At 36.4% G+C, this 17,943-nt stretch overlaps 1 protein-coding gene across 1 annotated transcript in view; it reads right to left on the reverse strand.

Annotated features, from left to right (window-relative positions):
- LOC129698430 (uncharacterized) overlaps positions 1–17,943 on the reverse strand; it is a 43,091-nt gene that overhangs the window by 14,454 nt on the left and 10,694 nt on the right. Inside the window, exons 4-6 of the mRNA XM_055637574.1 lie at positions 8,846–14,280; positions 5,645–8,733; positions 661–5,239 (exon numbers count right to left, since the gene is read on the reverse strand). Of these exons, the coding sequence (XP_055493549.1) occupies positions 661–5,239; positions 5,645–8,733; positions 8,846–14,280 (13,103 nt within the window). The remainder of the gene's footprint in view (positions 1–660; positions 5,240–5,644; positions 8,734–8,845; positions 14,281–17,943) is intronic.

Raw genomic sequence — 17,943 nt, forward strand, 5'->3', positions numbered from 1 at the left:
TTTCCTATACACTGAAACTTCTATTACATCCACTTATGGTGATCCTCATCTTAATGGATTTATCACCCTTGAAATATAATACTTGGGACTATATCCACCAGCCCTCTGATGCAACTGACTATACTTTGGTCAGTTGAAGAATCTTTAATAGGTAAGGATATTCAAAATCTCAGTCAAACATCATCAGTCGTGCAAATTTGGGACTGGTAGATAATGGTTTATAATAACATTTTGTATTTGTTTTTTAGAACTTAACATTTCCTTTCAAAGATTTTGTGCATCTAAGATGGTTTAAGCTTATAAAGTGAAACAGGTCATGCATAATATATAATGTAGGAAGGAACTACAGATGCAGGTTTAATGCTGGAGTAACTCAGTGGGACAGGCAGCATCTCTGGATGATGTTTCGGGTCAAACCCGTTCTTCAAACCCAAAACGTCACTCATTCCTTCTATCCAGAGATCCTTATCTATACATATCAAAAATAGCATAAGCATATGGAAAAATTAAGTTTTGTTTAATTTGTGGACAAATTAGACAAAAATTGCTTATCATCATTAACCTTAAAATATGTTATTAGAATAGAAATTAATCGTAAAATATTTTGATGGCAATTATTCAGTTTACAAAACTATTATCTGAAAAAGAAATTTGCAATACCTTCGAAGTTTTCATTTACTGCAAACAGAGGATGCTTGATTGACACTACTTGTTGACGTTCTGGACTACGGAGTGTGGAACTTTGTGAAGACTGCTTATCATCTTTATGATTCTGAGAAGTCTCTTGTGTTAATGATGTTCCTTTCTGATCTGTGTCTGAACTGTACGTCATCTCAATTGTGTTTTGCATTTCTTTAGTTGTCCCAGCAAAACAAAAGCTTTGGCTTCCTAACTCAGAATTTCTCCCTTCTTCATTGTGTTTACATTTTCTTGATCTCTGACAACCTTGCCTGGAAAACTTAGTCTTTGAATTTGCCAAAATCATATCTGGTTGGGTTTGTTTTGAACAGCAATTTTGATATGCTTTCCTACATTTTTTCTTCACAACTGGGCTTTTGGATGTATGGTATGATTTATTAAGGGTTTCATAACACGCACTGCATTCTTCATCAGAAACATTTAAGTAATTACCATCATCATGAATCTGAGATGCAATTATCATTTTTTCCCCCACGGAATCACAAAATGCTGTGGGTGGCGGCTGTGAACAGATCCTTCCTGATAAATCAACTTCCATGTTTTTTTCTTCATTCTGATTAATAACGACACCTGCAGTTATTTTAACATAAGCATGTTCTTCATCTTGCTGAATATGAATTGTTGCCTCCTCAGTCAATTGTTTTGAACAGGACTCATCATTCTCAATGTCACTTGCAATTTTTAATAACATTTCTTCACAATCCACATAAGGACCAGGAAGTGGCAATAAAACAGAATCTGTATTTTGTTTATAAAAGTTCAAATCCTCTTGCATAGTCAAGGGGCACGAAGCCACGCTTTCCCCTTGTATTGGTTGACTTAAACAGAATCCTTCAATTGCCATTGGATCATATGTCAAATCAACCAACTTCTGATTGGATATCCAAGTTGAAGAAACAACGGTTTTCACAGATTTTGGCTTGTAATTAGGTGAATCAATGGAATAATCTACAAGATGATTATCGCATTTGCCTTTTAAGTTTTGCTTTTTGAAACTTGTATGCGGAGTATTCAAATTCAGAAAATGCTTACTTGAGGCTGAGCAGATACATTCATCCACTGTGTTCATTTCTGAAGATTGCTTTGCCACATACACCTCATCTTTATCACTAGATTCCGGTTCTGGACAGGTAAAAGATTCTTCCATACAATTAACATTGCTGCTTTTATCAAAATCTCTGCAATTTGTGCTTGTCATTGAACTATGATCAGCAGGTGCAATTATATCAATTTTGCTCAATTCAGATTGTTCCAATTCTATTGTGCTTCTCTTGTCAGTCCTTAAGAGTTGCAGATCCTTTTTTATTGTTGGTGCAGCAGGTATAAAACTATTACAAGATGCATGGATAATACTCAGAACACCCCGGCTGTAATTTATGTTTTCATTACCGGTATTTCTTTCCAAGTCTTCTTTATGTTCTTCATTTATAAATCTTAGATCATTTACAGAAAGGGCAGTATCCAAATTAAGATGCTGAGTAAATTGGGATGGTACTTGTTTTGGAGAAAGTAGGATGAGTGTGTCAATTGACCTTTGGAGATGCAATGGTATGCACAAATTCTGCTGTGATTGTTTTGTTTTAATATGACATTCGAACATTTTAGTGGTTTCAGCAGACTGGAAGGTTAATTCCATACCAACATGCTCTACTTTAGCATCTATTGCTTTTATTGCTGGAAACATAGATGGCGGTTCAGGGATCATCTTTTCTATTGATATGTCAAATATAGTTGTTGTACCCCAAAGATTGTTAAGCTGTTTATGCTTTAAATTCATATCTAAGCCATTAATAATATCCTGTTCAACAAACAGAATATGTGATAATCTTGGTCTTTTAAATCCTTTGCCAGCTGTTATGAGTTTTGCTAATGGTTTCTTCAAAGAAAAACTGTAAGACTGTTGGTATAGTTCTTTTACAAGCTCAGGTACACAATCTAATTTATTAGATACGTTTTGTTTCATTAAGCACATGTTTAGCTTATTTTTGCTTTCTGGTAAAACATTTGAAAAAACAGTAATTTCTCTTGTTTTCATTCCAACAATTTCCTTAAAGTATTCACAATCTAAAGTATTCTTCTGTCCTTTGCTAAAATGAGAGGTGCGCTGAGCAGAAAACATTTTATAATTCTTTGATATGTCAATGAATCTTGATCTGCATTTGGCCTTAATATTAAACTGCACTGTCTTATCCTTCATTAAAGGAGCTGGTGCCATGAATTCCTTTAAAGATGACTCGATAACCTTGGGAAGTCCCCATCTATGATTTTCAATCCTCTTTTTTGTATTAATTTCTAATAACTTCTTATGTTCATTATTTACAAATGTTAACTCAACTGCTGCAATTTCTATTTCAAAATTGGGCTGAGGATTAAGCTTGGTTAATGTCAGCTCTGGAGCAGGAGGAATAAATGCCTCAGCTGACTTCTGAAAATGTGATGAGGCTCCACAAATATGTTCCATTTTCTTTTGCAAAATATGCCAATTTAAAACGTTGGTAATTTCTTCAGCAAAAGTGGATGCTGCTCCTTCTACAGGCTTTATTCCAGTTCTGCCCGCCTTAATTAATGGAGGCAGTGGTGGTCCTTTGGAAATCATCATTACCATTGACTTTTCATATAATGTTTCATGTCCACAGACACATAAAAGTTCTCGGTGTTTTAAGTTCATCTCTATCTGATCAACAGCAAATTGCTCAACAAAAGGAATATACTGTGGCCTTGTCTTTTTTAATCCTGTGCTGGATACAATCAACTTTGCTAATGGTTTCTTTGACACCGGGGGATAGGCAATTTTGTGACTATCTTTTACTCGTTTAGGAATACAATCCATTTTAGTTTCCAGACTCTGCTTTGTTATGATTATATTCAGATTATATTGACACTCTGGCCTGAGATGTGAATTGAAAGATGTTTCTTTTGCTTGATGCATAGTCATCTCAACGTCCTCACATTGCGGAGGCAATTTTCCTCCTTTGAGGCACAAGTTTGTACCCTCACTCTGACGAATATTATAACTATGTGTTATTTTGGATTTGTTACTACCTTTAGATGGTAGAATTACGTCTTTCTCACCTGGAATGCCCATAAATTGAATTAATGATGAGTAAATAACTTTGGGAAGACCCAATTTGCAATTTATGATCTTTTTCTTTACATTCCGATCCAGTATTTTCTCACACTCATCACTAAGAAATGCAGCTTCAGATGTAACAACAACTGTTCTAAAGTCGGGTATGGCATTGAGCTGTGATAAAATCAGTTTTGGAGCATGTGGAATGAATGCATTTAATGAGCTCTGAATATGTATTGGTAAGCCCCAATTGTATTGAAGTTTTTTCTGGCTTATTTGACATTCCAGCGTTTCCCTTGTTTTACATGAAATGAAGATTATTTCCGTACCTAGAGGTTCTATTCGGCCTCCACTAGCTTTGATTATTGGAGGTAACGGTGGTCCTTTAGGAATCATCATTTCCATTGATTCCTCATGCAGGCTTAGATATCCCCATTGATGAATAATCTGTTTGTGCTTTAAATTCAATTCTAAACAATCAATTGTGTTCTGTACAATAAAAGACATTTTTGATGATCTGTATTTTTTAAATCCATGGCTTGGTAAAATAGCCTTTGTTAAAGTTTTCTCTGATGCCTGAACATCAGTTGCACTGTAGGAGTCCCTTACCAAATCGGGTAGATGGCCCATTTTTATTTCTAAGTTTTGCTTTATTAAGCAGGGACCTATAACATCTTCATATTTAACCTTAAAGTTATCAAAAGAGACCCCGTGATTCTCTTTTGATTTTATGTTTATTTGTAATTTTGGTGACAGCAGTCTTTCATTTTTCATACAGAGAACAGTGAGTGTAGAAGTAGACATCGTTGTAACTGGAGCAAGTTGTTTTTGACACTGTGGTATGAAATCCTTCATTTGCGGGGCAGCAGGTATAAAACATCTCACAGATAACTGGACTGACTTTGGAAGACCCAATTTGCAATTTATAATGCGTTTCTTCATATTCAGTTCCAGAACTTTCCGGTGTGCAGCAGGAAGGAAGATTGTTTCTGCTCGGAAGATAACCAATGAAAAATCCACCTGTGGTTTTAGCTGAGATGCAATTAATTTTGGTGCTGGTGGTATAAATGTTTCTTGTGATATTTGAATAAGAGATGGATCGTCCCAGTTGTGCTGAAGTTTTTTCTGCACAATGTGCCATTCCAGTCTATCTTTAATTTCACTGTAAATGAATGTTGTGTCCATACCTATGTGTTCTATTTGAGCTCCACTTGCCTTGATTGCTGCAGGGACCGGTGGTCCTTTAGGAATCATCAATGCTACTGATTCTTGAAAAAGTGTTGTAATTCCACACAGATGAGTAAGGTGTTTATGCTTTAAGTTCAACTCCAAGCAGTCAACAACATCGTGTTCAATAGAAGATATGTACAATGATCTCGGTTTTTTAAATCCTTTACCAGGTGCAATTGGTTTTGGAAATGGCCTTTTTGAAATTGGAGTGAAAGTTGCTTCATACATCTTGTACACTATCTCAGGCAAAAAACAGCTTTTTATGTCAAGACATTGCTTTATTAAACATGTTTCCAGCTTAGCCTTACATTCTGGATGGAGTTTAGCAGAAACCCCCCCCTCTCCCATGCTGTTGCATTTTTTATTTTGTTTTGATGATAGCTTTTCATTTGTATTCTTAGGAATATCGACTTTTCCCTTTTTTGAACGAGAATTATAGAAAGATTCCTCATTTCTCTCCATCATTTCAGACTGCAGAGAAAGTGGAGGCATAAAATTATTGAGAGAGTTCTGAACAGCTTTGGGCAGTCCCCATTTGGCATTTATAATTTTCTTCTTTGTCATTAACTCAAGATTTTTTCTATGTTCAGAACTTAGGAATGACAGTTCAGATGAAAAAGGAACTGAAGTAAAACAAAGAGGTACTTTTAGCTGTGACAGAATTAGCTTTGGAGCATAAGGAATAAATGCTTCTTGTGATTTTTGAATTGGTAATGGCAATCTAAAGTGATGCTGAAGTTTTTTCTGTGTAATGTGCCATTCTAGTTTGTCCTTCACCTCATCTTCAATTAAACCTATTTCCAAATGCTCAGAGTAGAATACAGCTCCACTTCCTTTGACTGCTGGAGGAACAGGCGGTCCTTTAGAAATCATTCTTTCTTTGGATATGTCATATAAATTTGGAACTTTCCAGAGATGGATAATGTTTTTATGCCTTAAATTCAACTCCACTTGATCAACAGTATCTTGCCCAATAAAAGGTAAGTAATATGGTCTTGATATTTTAAATCCTCTGCCAGGTGCAATAAGCTTTGGCAAAGGCTTGTTTGGTTGTGAAGAATAAGTGCTTTCGTAGAACTTGCTTACCATTTCCGGAAAGTAACCACTTTTATTTTCCAGACATAACTTTAGTACACAATTCTCCAAGATGTGTTTCGTCTCTGGGCAGAGGCGAATACGTGAAAGATCATCTATTTTTTTAGATTTCTTGCTTCTATCATAAATTCTCTCTTGTGATGAAGATAATTCTCCACATTTGATGATTGGAAATGTATGCTGAGGAATCATTTGTCTTTCCTTGTCCATATTGGTGAGATTGTATAAATCTGAGGAAGCAGCTGTAAACATATTCAAAGATGATTGAATGAGTGTGGGAAGACCAAACTTGCTATTTATGATCTTTTTCTTTACATTCTTCTCCAATAATTTCTTATGATCATCATGAAGAAATGACAGTTTGCTTGGAACAATAACCACTGAACATGCAGGCTGAGGTTTTAAATGCGATGATATTAATTTTGGAGCAATTGGTATAAATGCTTCTTCTGACCTTTGAACATATATTGGCAAGCCCCAGGTTCTTTGAAGTTTATTCTGCATAACATGACTTTCAAGGGTTTCCCTCACTTTGCTAGCAATGAAAAGTATTTCCATTCCCTTAGGGTCTATTTTAACTTCAGCAGATTTGACTGCTGGAAACACAGGAGGACCTTCAGGAATCATCATTTCTATTGATTTTTCACATGGTGTAGCAAGCCCCCAAAGAGAGAGAATCAGTCTATGTTTTAGATTCAGTTCTAAGCGATCAACCGCATCTTGTTCAATAAAAGCTATATACAAGCAACGGATTTTTTTGCATCCTTCCCCAGGTACAATAATCTTCTTTAATACTTTCTTTGTACTTTCAGAAGGATAATTTTCCTTATACATCTGCTTTACCATTTCTGGCAAACCATGCAGTTTATTTTCTAGATGTGATTTTCTTATGCACACATCTATTTTATCAATACTTTCTTGTTGAAAGTTTCCAAAAATATCTGCTACTTTTGTTTTATATGGTTTTGTGTTTTGGCTATCCTTTTTATGCTGTAAACATGTTGTCGTTTCGGTCTTCTGTGAAGGGATTTCAACTTTATTTTCTATATTTATGCCGCAGGACCCTGGTTTTCTGGCTATTTGTATACCTGACTGATGCTCCGGCTCATTCCTCAAACAATTTAGACCCATGAAGTCTCTTAATGATGACTGAATAAGTGTTGGGATGCCCAATTTATTATTTATTATCTTCTTCTTTACATTAAATTCCAATAATTTCCTATGTTTTTTATTCATAAATGGCAGTTCATTTGTAGCAACCATTACTCCAAAGCTAGGTTTTAGATTTAGGTGGGGTGGAATCAGTTTTGGGGCCGACGGAATAAAACATTCTGCTGACTTTTGAATATGCGGTGGTAAGCCCCAATGTTGTTGTAGTTTTTTCTGTGTGATATGCCACTCCAGTCTGTCTCTACTATCACGGGCAACGAAAGATGCTTCTGTACCCTCCAGTTCTATTTTAACCCCACTTGCTTTGATTGCTGGAGGCAGGGGTGGTCCTTTAGGAATCATGACTTCCATAGATTTATCATGTTGAGTTTCAAGTTTCCAAAGATGGATAATCTGTTTGTGCTTTAATTTCTGTTCCAAATGATCGATGGCATCTTGCTCAACAAAAGGTAAGTGCCATGGTCTTTGTTTTTTAAATCCTTCATTTACCATAACTGGTTTTGTTAATGTATTTTTCAATACTGCAGGATAAGAATTGTTTAAAGATTCCTGTATAATCTCTGGTAAGCAATGCATTTTACTATTGAGAATTTGCATCAACAAGCAGGTATTGAGCTTCCACTTATGTTCTTTCTTGAGTTTGACAGAATGTGGAGATGCACTTATCTTCCTAATGTTTGCGTTTTTAGAGTGTAAAGTTTCTTTCGTAGCTCTCAGTATCATTTTGGAATTAAATTCTTCACATCCTTTCATGGTTTTAGATTTTAGAGCATAATTTTGCAAAGGCTGAGGTGAAGGCATAAATTCTTTCATGGATAACTGAATACGATTTGGGAGCCCCCATTTCTGATTTATGATCTTTTTCTTTATGTTCAGTTCCAAGCATTTCCTATGTTCAGAATTTATGAAAACTGGCTCCTCGGATGCAACTGCCACATCATTAAAGCAATGCTGTTTTGACTGACTAGAGACTGGTTTTGGAGCAGAAGGAATTGATTTCTGAATGTGTAATGGTAAATCCAAGTTGTTCTCAAGTTTTTTCTGTGTTACATGCCATTCTAACATGTCCCTTATTTCCACTTCAATGAAAACTGTTTCCACACCGACAAGTTCTCTTTGAACTCCTTTTGTTCTAATATCTGGCTGTACATTAGGTCCTCTAGGAATGATCATTTTGATTGACATTTCATACTTTGTGTCAAGTGCCCAAAGATGGTTAATGTGTTTGTGTTTTAAGTTCAATTCTATACAATCCACAACATCCTGTTCAATGAGAGGTATGCACACGGGTCTTGGTTTCCTGAATCCTTCATTGCATGCAATTAATCTTGGAAGAGGTTTTTTTAATGGTACACCATAGGTATTTTTGTAGAACTCTTTTACCACATCGGGTAAATAGTCCATTTTAACGTCTAGGCTTTGCTTGGTTAAACATACATTTAACTTATTTTTATGCTTTAGTTTGAGACCTGAAAAGACAGTTTTATATGTTTTGTTGTTGCTACTACTTGCATTCTGAAGTAACAAATGTCTATCTTGAGGAAACACTTTGCTGCTTTTTTTCTCAATGCAAGTGCCCACCTAAGGACTTCTTCATTGATGGAGCTGGAGCCATAAAATTACACAAAGATGATTGAACAACCTTAGGAAGGCCCCATTTATGATTTACAATCCTTTTCTTTATATTGAACTCCAATATTCTTTTATGTTCTTCATTTAGGAATGTCAGTTCAGGTACAGAAATGGTAAACTCAAAATCAGGCTGGGATTTTAACTCTGACAACATTAGCTTGGGAGCAGGTGGAATAAATATATTTTCAGATTTTTGAATAAGTAATGGCAAGCCACCATTGTGCTGAAGTTTTTTCTGTGTAACATGCATTTCAAGATCTTTTCGAACATCAGCAGAAAAATTAATTTCTCTCCCTACAGGTTCTATTTGAGCTCCACTTGCTTTGACTGGTGGAGGTACAGGTGGTCCTGCAGGAATCACCATTGTCAAAGATTCAACATAAGGAGATGCAAGTCCCCAGAGATGGTTCATTTGTTTGTGTTTTAAATTAAGTTCCAGTTGATCAACAATATCTTGTTTAATGAAAGATATATGTGATGGTACTGGCTTTTTAAATCCACTTCCAGGCATAATAAGGCGTGGTAATGATCTCTTTGATAATGGAGGATATGTGCTTTTATAAAACTTTGTCACACATTTTGGCAAAGCGTTCATGTGAATTTCTAGACTTTGTTTTGTCACACAGACATCTGATTTATGTTTATCTTCTTGTTTGAGTTGAGCAAAAATAAATTTCCCCCCTGAATTTTTTGTCTTTGATTTCTTTCTCTTTCTTTCATGATGTGCTGAGGTCAACTTATTTTGTTTTTGTTGCACAATTTTTTTCTGTAGATTTTCAGTTTTATAAGGCTCTTTGATTTTAATGTTATCAGTCTTTAACTTCTTCCTTGGCACAGCTTCTGAAGGCTTTTTATTCACTGGTGGTACACGAGGCATAAAGGTTTCTAACGATGATTGAATAAGGGTTGGAAGTCCCCATGTTTGATTGATGATCTTTTTCTTTATATTTAACTCAATTTTTTTACTAATTTCACAATCAACAAATGGCAATTTACAAGGAGTATTAACCACCATGAAATCAACTTGTGAGTTTAACTGTGATGAAACCAGCTTTGGAGCAGCTGGAATGAATGTTTCCATTGATTTCTGATAATGAAGTGGGAAGCCCCAATTGTGTTGAAGTTTCTTTTGAGTTAGCTGCCATTCTAATTGACATCTGACATCCCTGCTAATGAAAAGAGTTCCCATTGATGCAGCCTCTATTTGGGCTTTATTTGCTTTGATTGCTGGGAAGTCAGGTGGACCTTTTGGGATCATTATTTCCATTGACTTCTCATGTAAAGTCTGAAATCCCCAAAGGTGGGAAATATGTTTATTCTTCATGTTCATTTCCAAGCGAGTAATAGCATCACATTCAAAAAATGGGATATATGCTGACCTTGTTTTCTTAAAACCTTCACCAGGCCTGAGAAGTTTGAATGAGGTTTTTTCTGGTTCTGAAGCATATGTATTTTTGTAGTGTTCTTGTACAATTGATGGTAAATAATTCAGTTTTATATTGAGACATTGTTTAATTAAACACATAGCTAATTTATCTTTATGTTCCGATTTAAGGAAATCAAAGCTTGGCAAGATTCTGTTTTTACTTGCCTTCTCAAATTTGCTACTTTGTTCACATTGTGGCACAGTCAATTCCCCCCCCTTGAGTTGTAGATGCTTGCTTGGCAAACAAACAGCTTTACATATATCATTGATTAATGACTCATTTTCTGCTATTCCTAATTGTGGCCTGACAGGGCTTGGAGATGGAGCATGAGGAATAAAGCTCTCCATTGACAAATGAACAAACTTAGGGAGACCAAAATGATGATTTATTATCCTTCTCTTTACAGTCAGCTCCAATTTGTTCTTGTTTTCAGCAGATAAAAATGTGGGTTCAATTGGAATAACATTTATATCAAAATCGGGCTGTGGCTTCAGCTGAGAAACAATCAGTTTTGGAGCAGGTGGAATGAATGCCTGTTGGGATCTCTGAATATGCAGTGGCACACTCCAGTTATGTTGAAGCTTTCTCTGTGTCATGTGCTGCTCTAAAAGTGATCTAGTATCATTAGAAATGAAATGTGTTTTTAGAGCTACAGGTACTACTTTCTTAACAGTTATCTTGTTGGATGGCAGAATCCATTGTCCATTAGAAGTCATCATTTCGAATGACCTTTTATGCAAGGTTTCAAGCCTCCACAGATAGGAAATCTGTTTATGCTTTAAGTTGAGCTGCAAACGGTCAATTAAATCTTGCTCAATAAAATGTATACAAGGTGGTCGTGATTTCTTATAACCTCTACCAGGTGCAATTAATTTTGGTAATGTACTCTTCGATTTACAAGAATATGTGACATTGTACATCTCTCTTACTATTTCTGGAAAATAACCCATGTTGATTTCTAAGCATTGTTTCCTTATGCACATTTCCAGTTTATCTGTAAATACTTTGGTTTGTTCAGTACTCATTCTGTTATCGTCTCTTAGTGTCCTCTTAGAATAATCCGAGTTGCCGGTTAATATGTTTCTTCCATTTATGAAGTCTGAAGATGCAATGGTATCTTTCATTGAATTAGAATCCATAACATTTATTATAGACTCCTGACCACCATTAGGAAGACCATGTTTATGATTAATTATCCTCTTCTTTAAATTGACCTCCAATATTTTCATATACTCGATACTATTGAATGATTGTTCAGTTGGTGACTTTTGTTGAGAATCTATCAATTTGGGGGCAGGAGGCATGAATATATCTCTTGATCTTTGAATTGCTGATGGTACAGCACCATTAAGTTCACGTTTTCTTCGAACAATGTGCCTTTCCAAATGATTTCTAGTTTTCTTTTCAATGAAATCTATTTCCATACCAATGAGCTCGATTTTAGTTGCTCTTGCTTTAATTGGAGGAGGTACAGGTGGTGCTTTCGGGATCATTGTTTCCAATGACCTTTCAAATGAATTGGGATAATCCCACACACTCAAAATAAGCTTTTGTCTTAAGTTAATTGCTATACGATCAACAGCATCACGTTCCATAAAGTGTATAGACAAAGGTCTTGATTTTTTATATCCATTCCCAACACAGATTAACTTGGGTAAACGTTGCTTTGTTACTGGACAATCAAACTGTTCATCTGCTTCCCTAACCACATTGAGTAAACCATCTAATTCAAGTTCCACCTGCTGTTTTGCCAAGCATATATCTAATTGACTTGTCTCATTTAGCTTTAATGTGGTAACAGATAGTTCTTTTAACTTGTTTCTCTCTCCATCCCTAGTACCACCATCAGGAGATGGGAAGATTTTTTCCCTTCCCTTAATATCTTCCCGATGAGGAATCATTTTAAAAGGGTATTGTTTATCAGTGTCCCCCAACAATGAGTTATTCTGTTCCAGGTTTTCTGACTGTGGCGGTGCAGCAATAATATAATCCAATGATTGCTGGAGATCAAATTTATTACTTGCAATTTTCCTCTTCACATTTCCTTCAATCATATTTTTATGTTCTACAGTTATGAATGACAATTCATTGCTAATAACACCACCATCAATTAACTGCATAGGAATACATTTTGGTGAAGCCAAAACAAGGTCCTCTGTAGGTTTCTCAAAATCGGAGGATAAATCCCAGCTGTGTTGAAACTCTCTCTGTGCGATCTGCCATTTGAGACAGTTTCTCATTTTTTCATCCATGACAACTGGGTCGCTTTGGACATTCCTTACAGTTAAGGCTCCTCGGGAAGTTATCGCTCTTGCTGATTTTTCAGTATTACTTGGATATTCCCAGAAATTAGCAATGAGTCTGTTCTTAAAGTTCCTCTCCATATATTTAATAGCATCTTTCTTAATAAATGGTAAGCTTCCTGGTCTAGTAATCTCAATAGTCTTATTTGAAATATCCATTTCTTGTATAACAGATTTATTCAACAGCTCAGACTCTATTTTTGCTGGCTGATGTGCTGAATACGATTGTTGTTGCAGTGCATCAGTTTCATTAATGGTTTGAGCAGTATGGTAATTAGACAACTCTTCAAATTGTTGTTTGATCCCAAAAATGTTTGATCCGTTCTGCAGAATTTTCCTTCCCAAATGGGATTCCTGATAATCATTGTTTTCATTGAGTTTTGCTTTACCAATTTTTTTAATGTCTTCAAAGGAGTTTACTTTGTCTTCAGCTAGTTTCACTTCAAAGCGAGACATTTGATTATGATATATTGATGATTTTTCAACATCGTATGCTTTAATTTCAACTAATTCAATTGAATCATCGTCAAGAGGAACTTCTGGAGATTTCTGTGTTTCAGCAGAATATTGAACAAGACCATTCCATTTGTGAGTTGCATGTTTCCCCAAATTTATATTGAAGCAAGTAACCTGTCTTTCATCGAATGATGGTGCTTCAGATTTCAACGTTTGATAAACCCCACTTTCTGTCTGCCAATCTTTATCAGTTATTCCCTGATTACTTCTGGTAATTTCCAAATGTTCTGCAACTGATTGAAAACCATTTTTGACCTGGATGAACTCAATTTTTTCATAATTTTCTTGTGAAAAAGCAACTTCCTGAGCTAATGGACTTGTGTCAAAATCAGTATTTTTAATCTCTGCATTTTTTTCCTCCAAGTGATAGATGTCATTCAAATGTATTAATGATTCTATTTGTTTATTCGCTGAACACCCATCACTACTGGACAATGAAATGGATTCAAAGACCTCTGGTGTCAACATTGGAGTAAGTGAAGAGAAAACTGGAGTTTGTACCACTGAATGAGGTGTCAGCTTGTTTGCATTAACACAGGGGTTTTCATTCACTGTGGTTACATTACTGTAAGTAGTTTTAGCTGTTTGCATGCTATTACTGAGACACAATTCAGAAGTTGATAACTGTGTTCCTGTCTCTTTGGCAATCTCACCAGGTGTTTCTTTAGACTTTGCCGTCTCACCATCCTTCAAGCATGAATATACTGAATATTTCTCTGAAATGTCACCATCGTAACCGGATTCTTTGTATGCAATGTTATTCTTTGATGAATCTGAATGTTTGTGGTTCAAATATTCATTAGTATCAAGATACTGATCGGTATTTGTCCATGAACCACTAGGAGTCATTCTCCATATTTCATCTGAAGAAAATTGGTCAGAAGTATTTGTTCCAACTGAAGCATGCTTCCCAAGCAACCTGTTCTTAGAAATAGATCTGGACTTATGGGAACTTAATTTATCAGCTGTGACTGTTGCACCTGAATTATTAGATTTTTTCCCACAGCAGTCATAACCCGGATGGTCCAAAATGGGTACATCAATGGCATTTTCATTTGCTGTTTTGTTGTCATCTGTGCCGTGTCTGGTTTCATCAAACTTTATTTTCTCCAACACTTGGATTGCATTATGTTGTTTTCTGTTTATTTGCAAGATGTGGAAATTAATACATAACAATTATTTCTACATTACCTTTGAAAACATTAAAAAACAAAATACCTTTTCCTTGTTACACATTTTAAAAGTACGTATACATACTAGCAGGATCAATTTCACTTCTATTAGATTAGACTTTATTAATCCCCTTATTCAGGGGAAATTCAGATGTCCTTGCAATAAAAATACAACATAGCATTCAGGAAGAAATTCAACACCAAAACATCCCCCCCACAGTGGTTCCCACTGTGGGGGAAGGCACAAAGTCCAGTCCCCATCCTCTTGTCCACCCAAAGTCGGTAACATATATTTTCAGATCAGTGAGGCCCGTTTCCATGCTGTGTCTCTACACTAAACTGAAAAAAACAAATTATAGCAGTCTTGTAGTGTAGTGTCTGTTCAATGTTACTGGATTGAGTCAATCTACATTGACACTGCATGTCATTTGAATTGGCAAACTGCCCATAATTTGAGTGTGGGTGGATACCTGGAAATTTAGGAGCTCAGGTTATCATAGATCTCTAACATCTGTAAAAAAGTTAGCATTTCATAAAGTTCATTTCTAAAAGGGTGCCTTGGTTGCTGTGATATTAATCTGGCTAGGTTAGTGCAATAAATCAAGTCCTGAAGAGATACATTAATCCAAATATCATCAGAGAAACCTGACAGAGCACAATGGTAACAAATGATTCTGAATGAATAAGCATCAAATGCATTTGAAAGGACAAATTAACTATAGCAGCAGCAGCACAGGTTCACCTCTTGAAGGTTGTGGTGAAAGGGTGTTATTCTGGCTGGAGCTCTGTGACCAGTGGAGTTCCGCTGGAATCTGTTCTGGGACCACTGATGTTTGCGATGTAAACAATCAGAACATAAATATAACTGGGCTGGTTAGCACATTTGCAGACAGCACAAACATTGGTGGAGTTGCAGACAGTGATGAAGGCTTTCATATGTATACAGGGGGATACAGCTACATAATTGGGTGTTGAAATGGCAAATGGAGTATAATACGAGCAAGTGTGGGGTGTTGCAATTTGGAAGGTCAATTGTAAGGGGAAAGTATATAGATCCTTAACAGCATTGAAGCAAAAGTTCATAACTCCCTGAGAGTGGTAACACAAGTGGAGAATGCAAATGGTATGTTTGACTTCGGCAGTCAGGGCATTGAGAATGAGAGTGAGGAAGTAATGTTGCAGCTTTATAGGACTATGAAAAGGCCACATTTGGAGTATTTTCGACAATTCTGGTTGCCATCATTACAGAAAGGATGAGGAGGCTTTAGAGGGGGTATATGTTTACCAGAATGCTGCCTGGATTAGAGGGTATTTGCTAGAAAGGAGGTGCGGCAACCCAAAGAAAACCCTGTCACCAGGGGCTATATCATGACCTGCAACTATAGGTGTGTGAACCGGTGAAGATGGGCTCACTGATGCAGACCAGCGGCATCAGCATCTATTTTTAAAGTGAAATGACACAAAATATTGGGAGTTACTCAGCAGAAGAATCAATCTAAGGGTCCCGATGTCACTTATCAGTGTTCTCCAGAGTTCCTGATCGGTTGAATTATACCAGCACTTTGTGTCCTTACGGTGGAGTTGGGAGGTGGGGGGTCAGAAGCTGGGGCTCTAAATGGCTGAGATGGTGCGGGGATGGATTGGCAGGTCATCCCTCTCATAATCAGATTACATTTTATATTTGTTTTATATAAGTTTCTGGCACTGCAAGGTGCTTTAGGGACCCGGGTGAGGTGTCACTAGCGGGCCATAAGTGTAGTGTCGTTTCGTTGTCATGTGATCTCCGATGGTCCAGAAAACCAGATAATGCACAAAAGCTCTAGAACAGAGCGTGCCGGAAAATTGGTATTCAACCTGTACTTTCAAATTATCGATCTTCGTGTCATTAGCAAATTTGGCCCCTCTCATTCATATCACGTAAAAATGTAAAAAGTTGAGACTCCATGGCACATCAGATACATTTTGATAACCATAAAATGACATATTTATGTCTAATGTCTGTTTATGTCTAATGTCTGTTCCCTGTTGGCAACGCAAACTTTTATTCATGCTAACATATCGCCTTCAACATGGCACTAAAATCCTTGTGGAAATCTAAAGAGTGCATTCACTGGCTTTATCTGCAGTACGTATTACTTCAAAGAACTCCAATATGCTGGACAAACATGATTTTACTTTCAATGTTGATTTTGCTTCAACAATGTTAATTTTGCCTGGTTACCTTAATTTTTTTTAATGCCCTACCATTGGATCTTTCTTAGTAGCTTTTAATATTTTCCTTATGACAAACATTAACCTAATTGTTTTAAAGGTTTAGATGGGGTGGGATTAGTTAAACTTGTTCAGTAGAATTTCCTCTGGCAATATGTAGAGGGCCCTACACATGAGAGGACAACTATTGATTTAGTCTTGGGAAATTGAAAGGGGCAAGTGGATGAAGTGTTCGTTGATGAGCCTTTTGAGACCACTTTTCTATTAGATTTAAGATAGTTATGGACTGGGACAGAGCGAGTTAAAATGCTAAATTGGTGCAAGGCCAACTTTGAGGGTATGAGACAAACTCGCTCAAGTTGATTAGAATAGGTTGTTTGAAGGAAACGGAATGTCTGGAAAGTGGGATGTTTTTAAAAGTGTGCTGACAAAAGTTTAGGATGTGCATGTCCCTGGGGTGGGGGCAAGGTAAGCAAACTTAAGGATGCCTGGATGAGGGAAATTGTGGCTTTGGTCAAGAATAAGGAGGAGGCATGGGACAGGTATAGGCAGCTGGGATCGTGTATCCCTAGAGGAGTTTTGAGAACTAAGGAGCAAGCTAAAAAAGGAAATCAGAAAGGTTTTAATACTGAGAAATGGAGGATGAGAGGTGATCTTATAGAGATGGACACCAAGGATATTCAGGTGCATTAATTGCTTTTAGTCACTCTAGTTAATTGATGGATGAGGGCAGTCAGAATTTTTAAAAAGAACAAACTAGAATTAATTCTTTATTTTAGAATCAAATTCTTGATTAGAACGGGTGTCAAGGGTTATGGGGAGAAGGCAGGAAAATGGGATTAGGAGGCAGAGATCAGCCATGATTGAATGGCGGAGTAGACTCGATGGGCCAAATAGCCTATTCCTATAACTTGTGAACTTATGAATTGTAAAATAGAAGTGAATTCTGCAAACATTTAAAAACCATATCAGGCCGCATCTGCAATAAAGGAAAATTAATGTCAGAAATTACTAGTTCTACCACAAATAAGTAAAACTGGTTATCTGAATGATTGAATTACTGAGTACTTGGACTGACTCTGCTCAGATGAGCTGCTGTTCCTCAAGGTTATGTTAGGCATCAATGACCAATCAAGGTCCAAGTGGATCTGAACCTAAAACTTAGAAGTTTAGGATCTCCTATTTCAAATCAATGCACGGTTGCATGTTTCTTGCAGAATGATAGAGGTCATCCACAAAAAAAACAAATTTAGTCTAATGTGTCTGTGTCAGGTTTTTGTTAGAAAATTTAAAAACTAAACCATATTTCTACGTCCCCCCCCCTTAACCATGTGTCATTATCCACTTCTTAAATTATACTTTTGCTCAAAAGATGCAAAATTATTTTCCACAAACTAGGGCAACACAGGTAAAGCTAC

The sequence above is a fragment of the Leucoraja erinacea genome, chromosome 6 (assembly GCF_028641065.1).
Source record: "Leucoraja erinacea ecotype New England chromosome 6, Leri_hhj_1, whole genome shotgun sequence".
Classification (NCBI taxonomy): Eukaryota; Metazoa; Chordata; class Chondrichthyes; order Rajiformes; family Rajidae; genus Leucoraja; species Leucoraja erinaceus.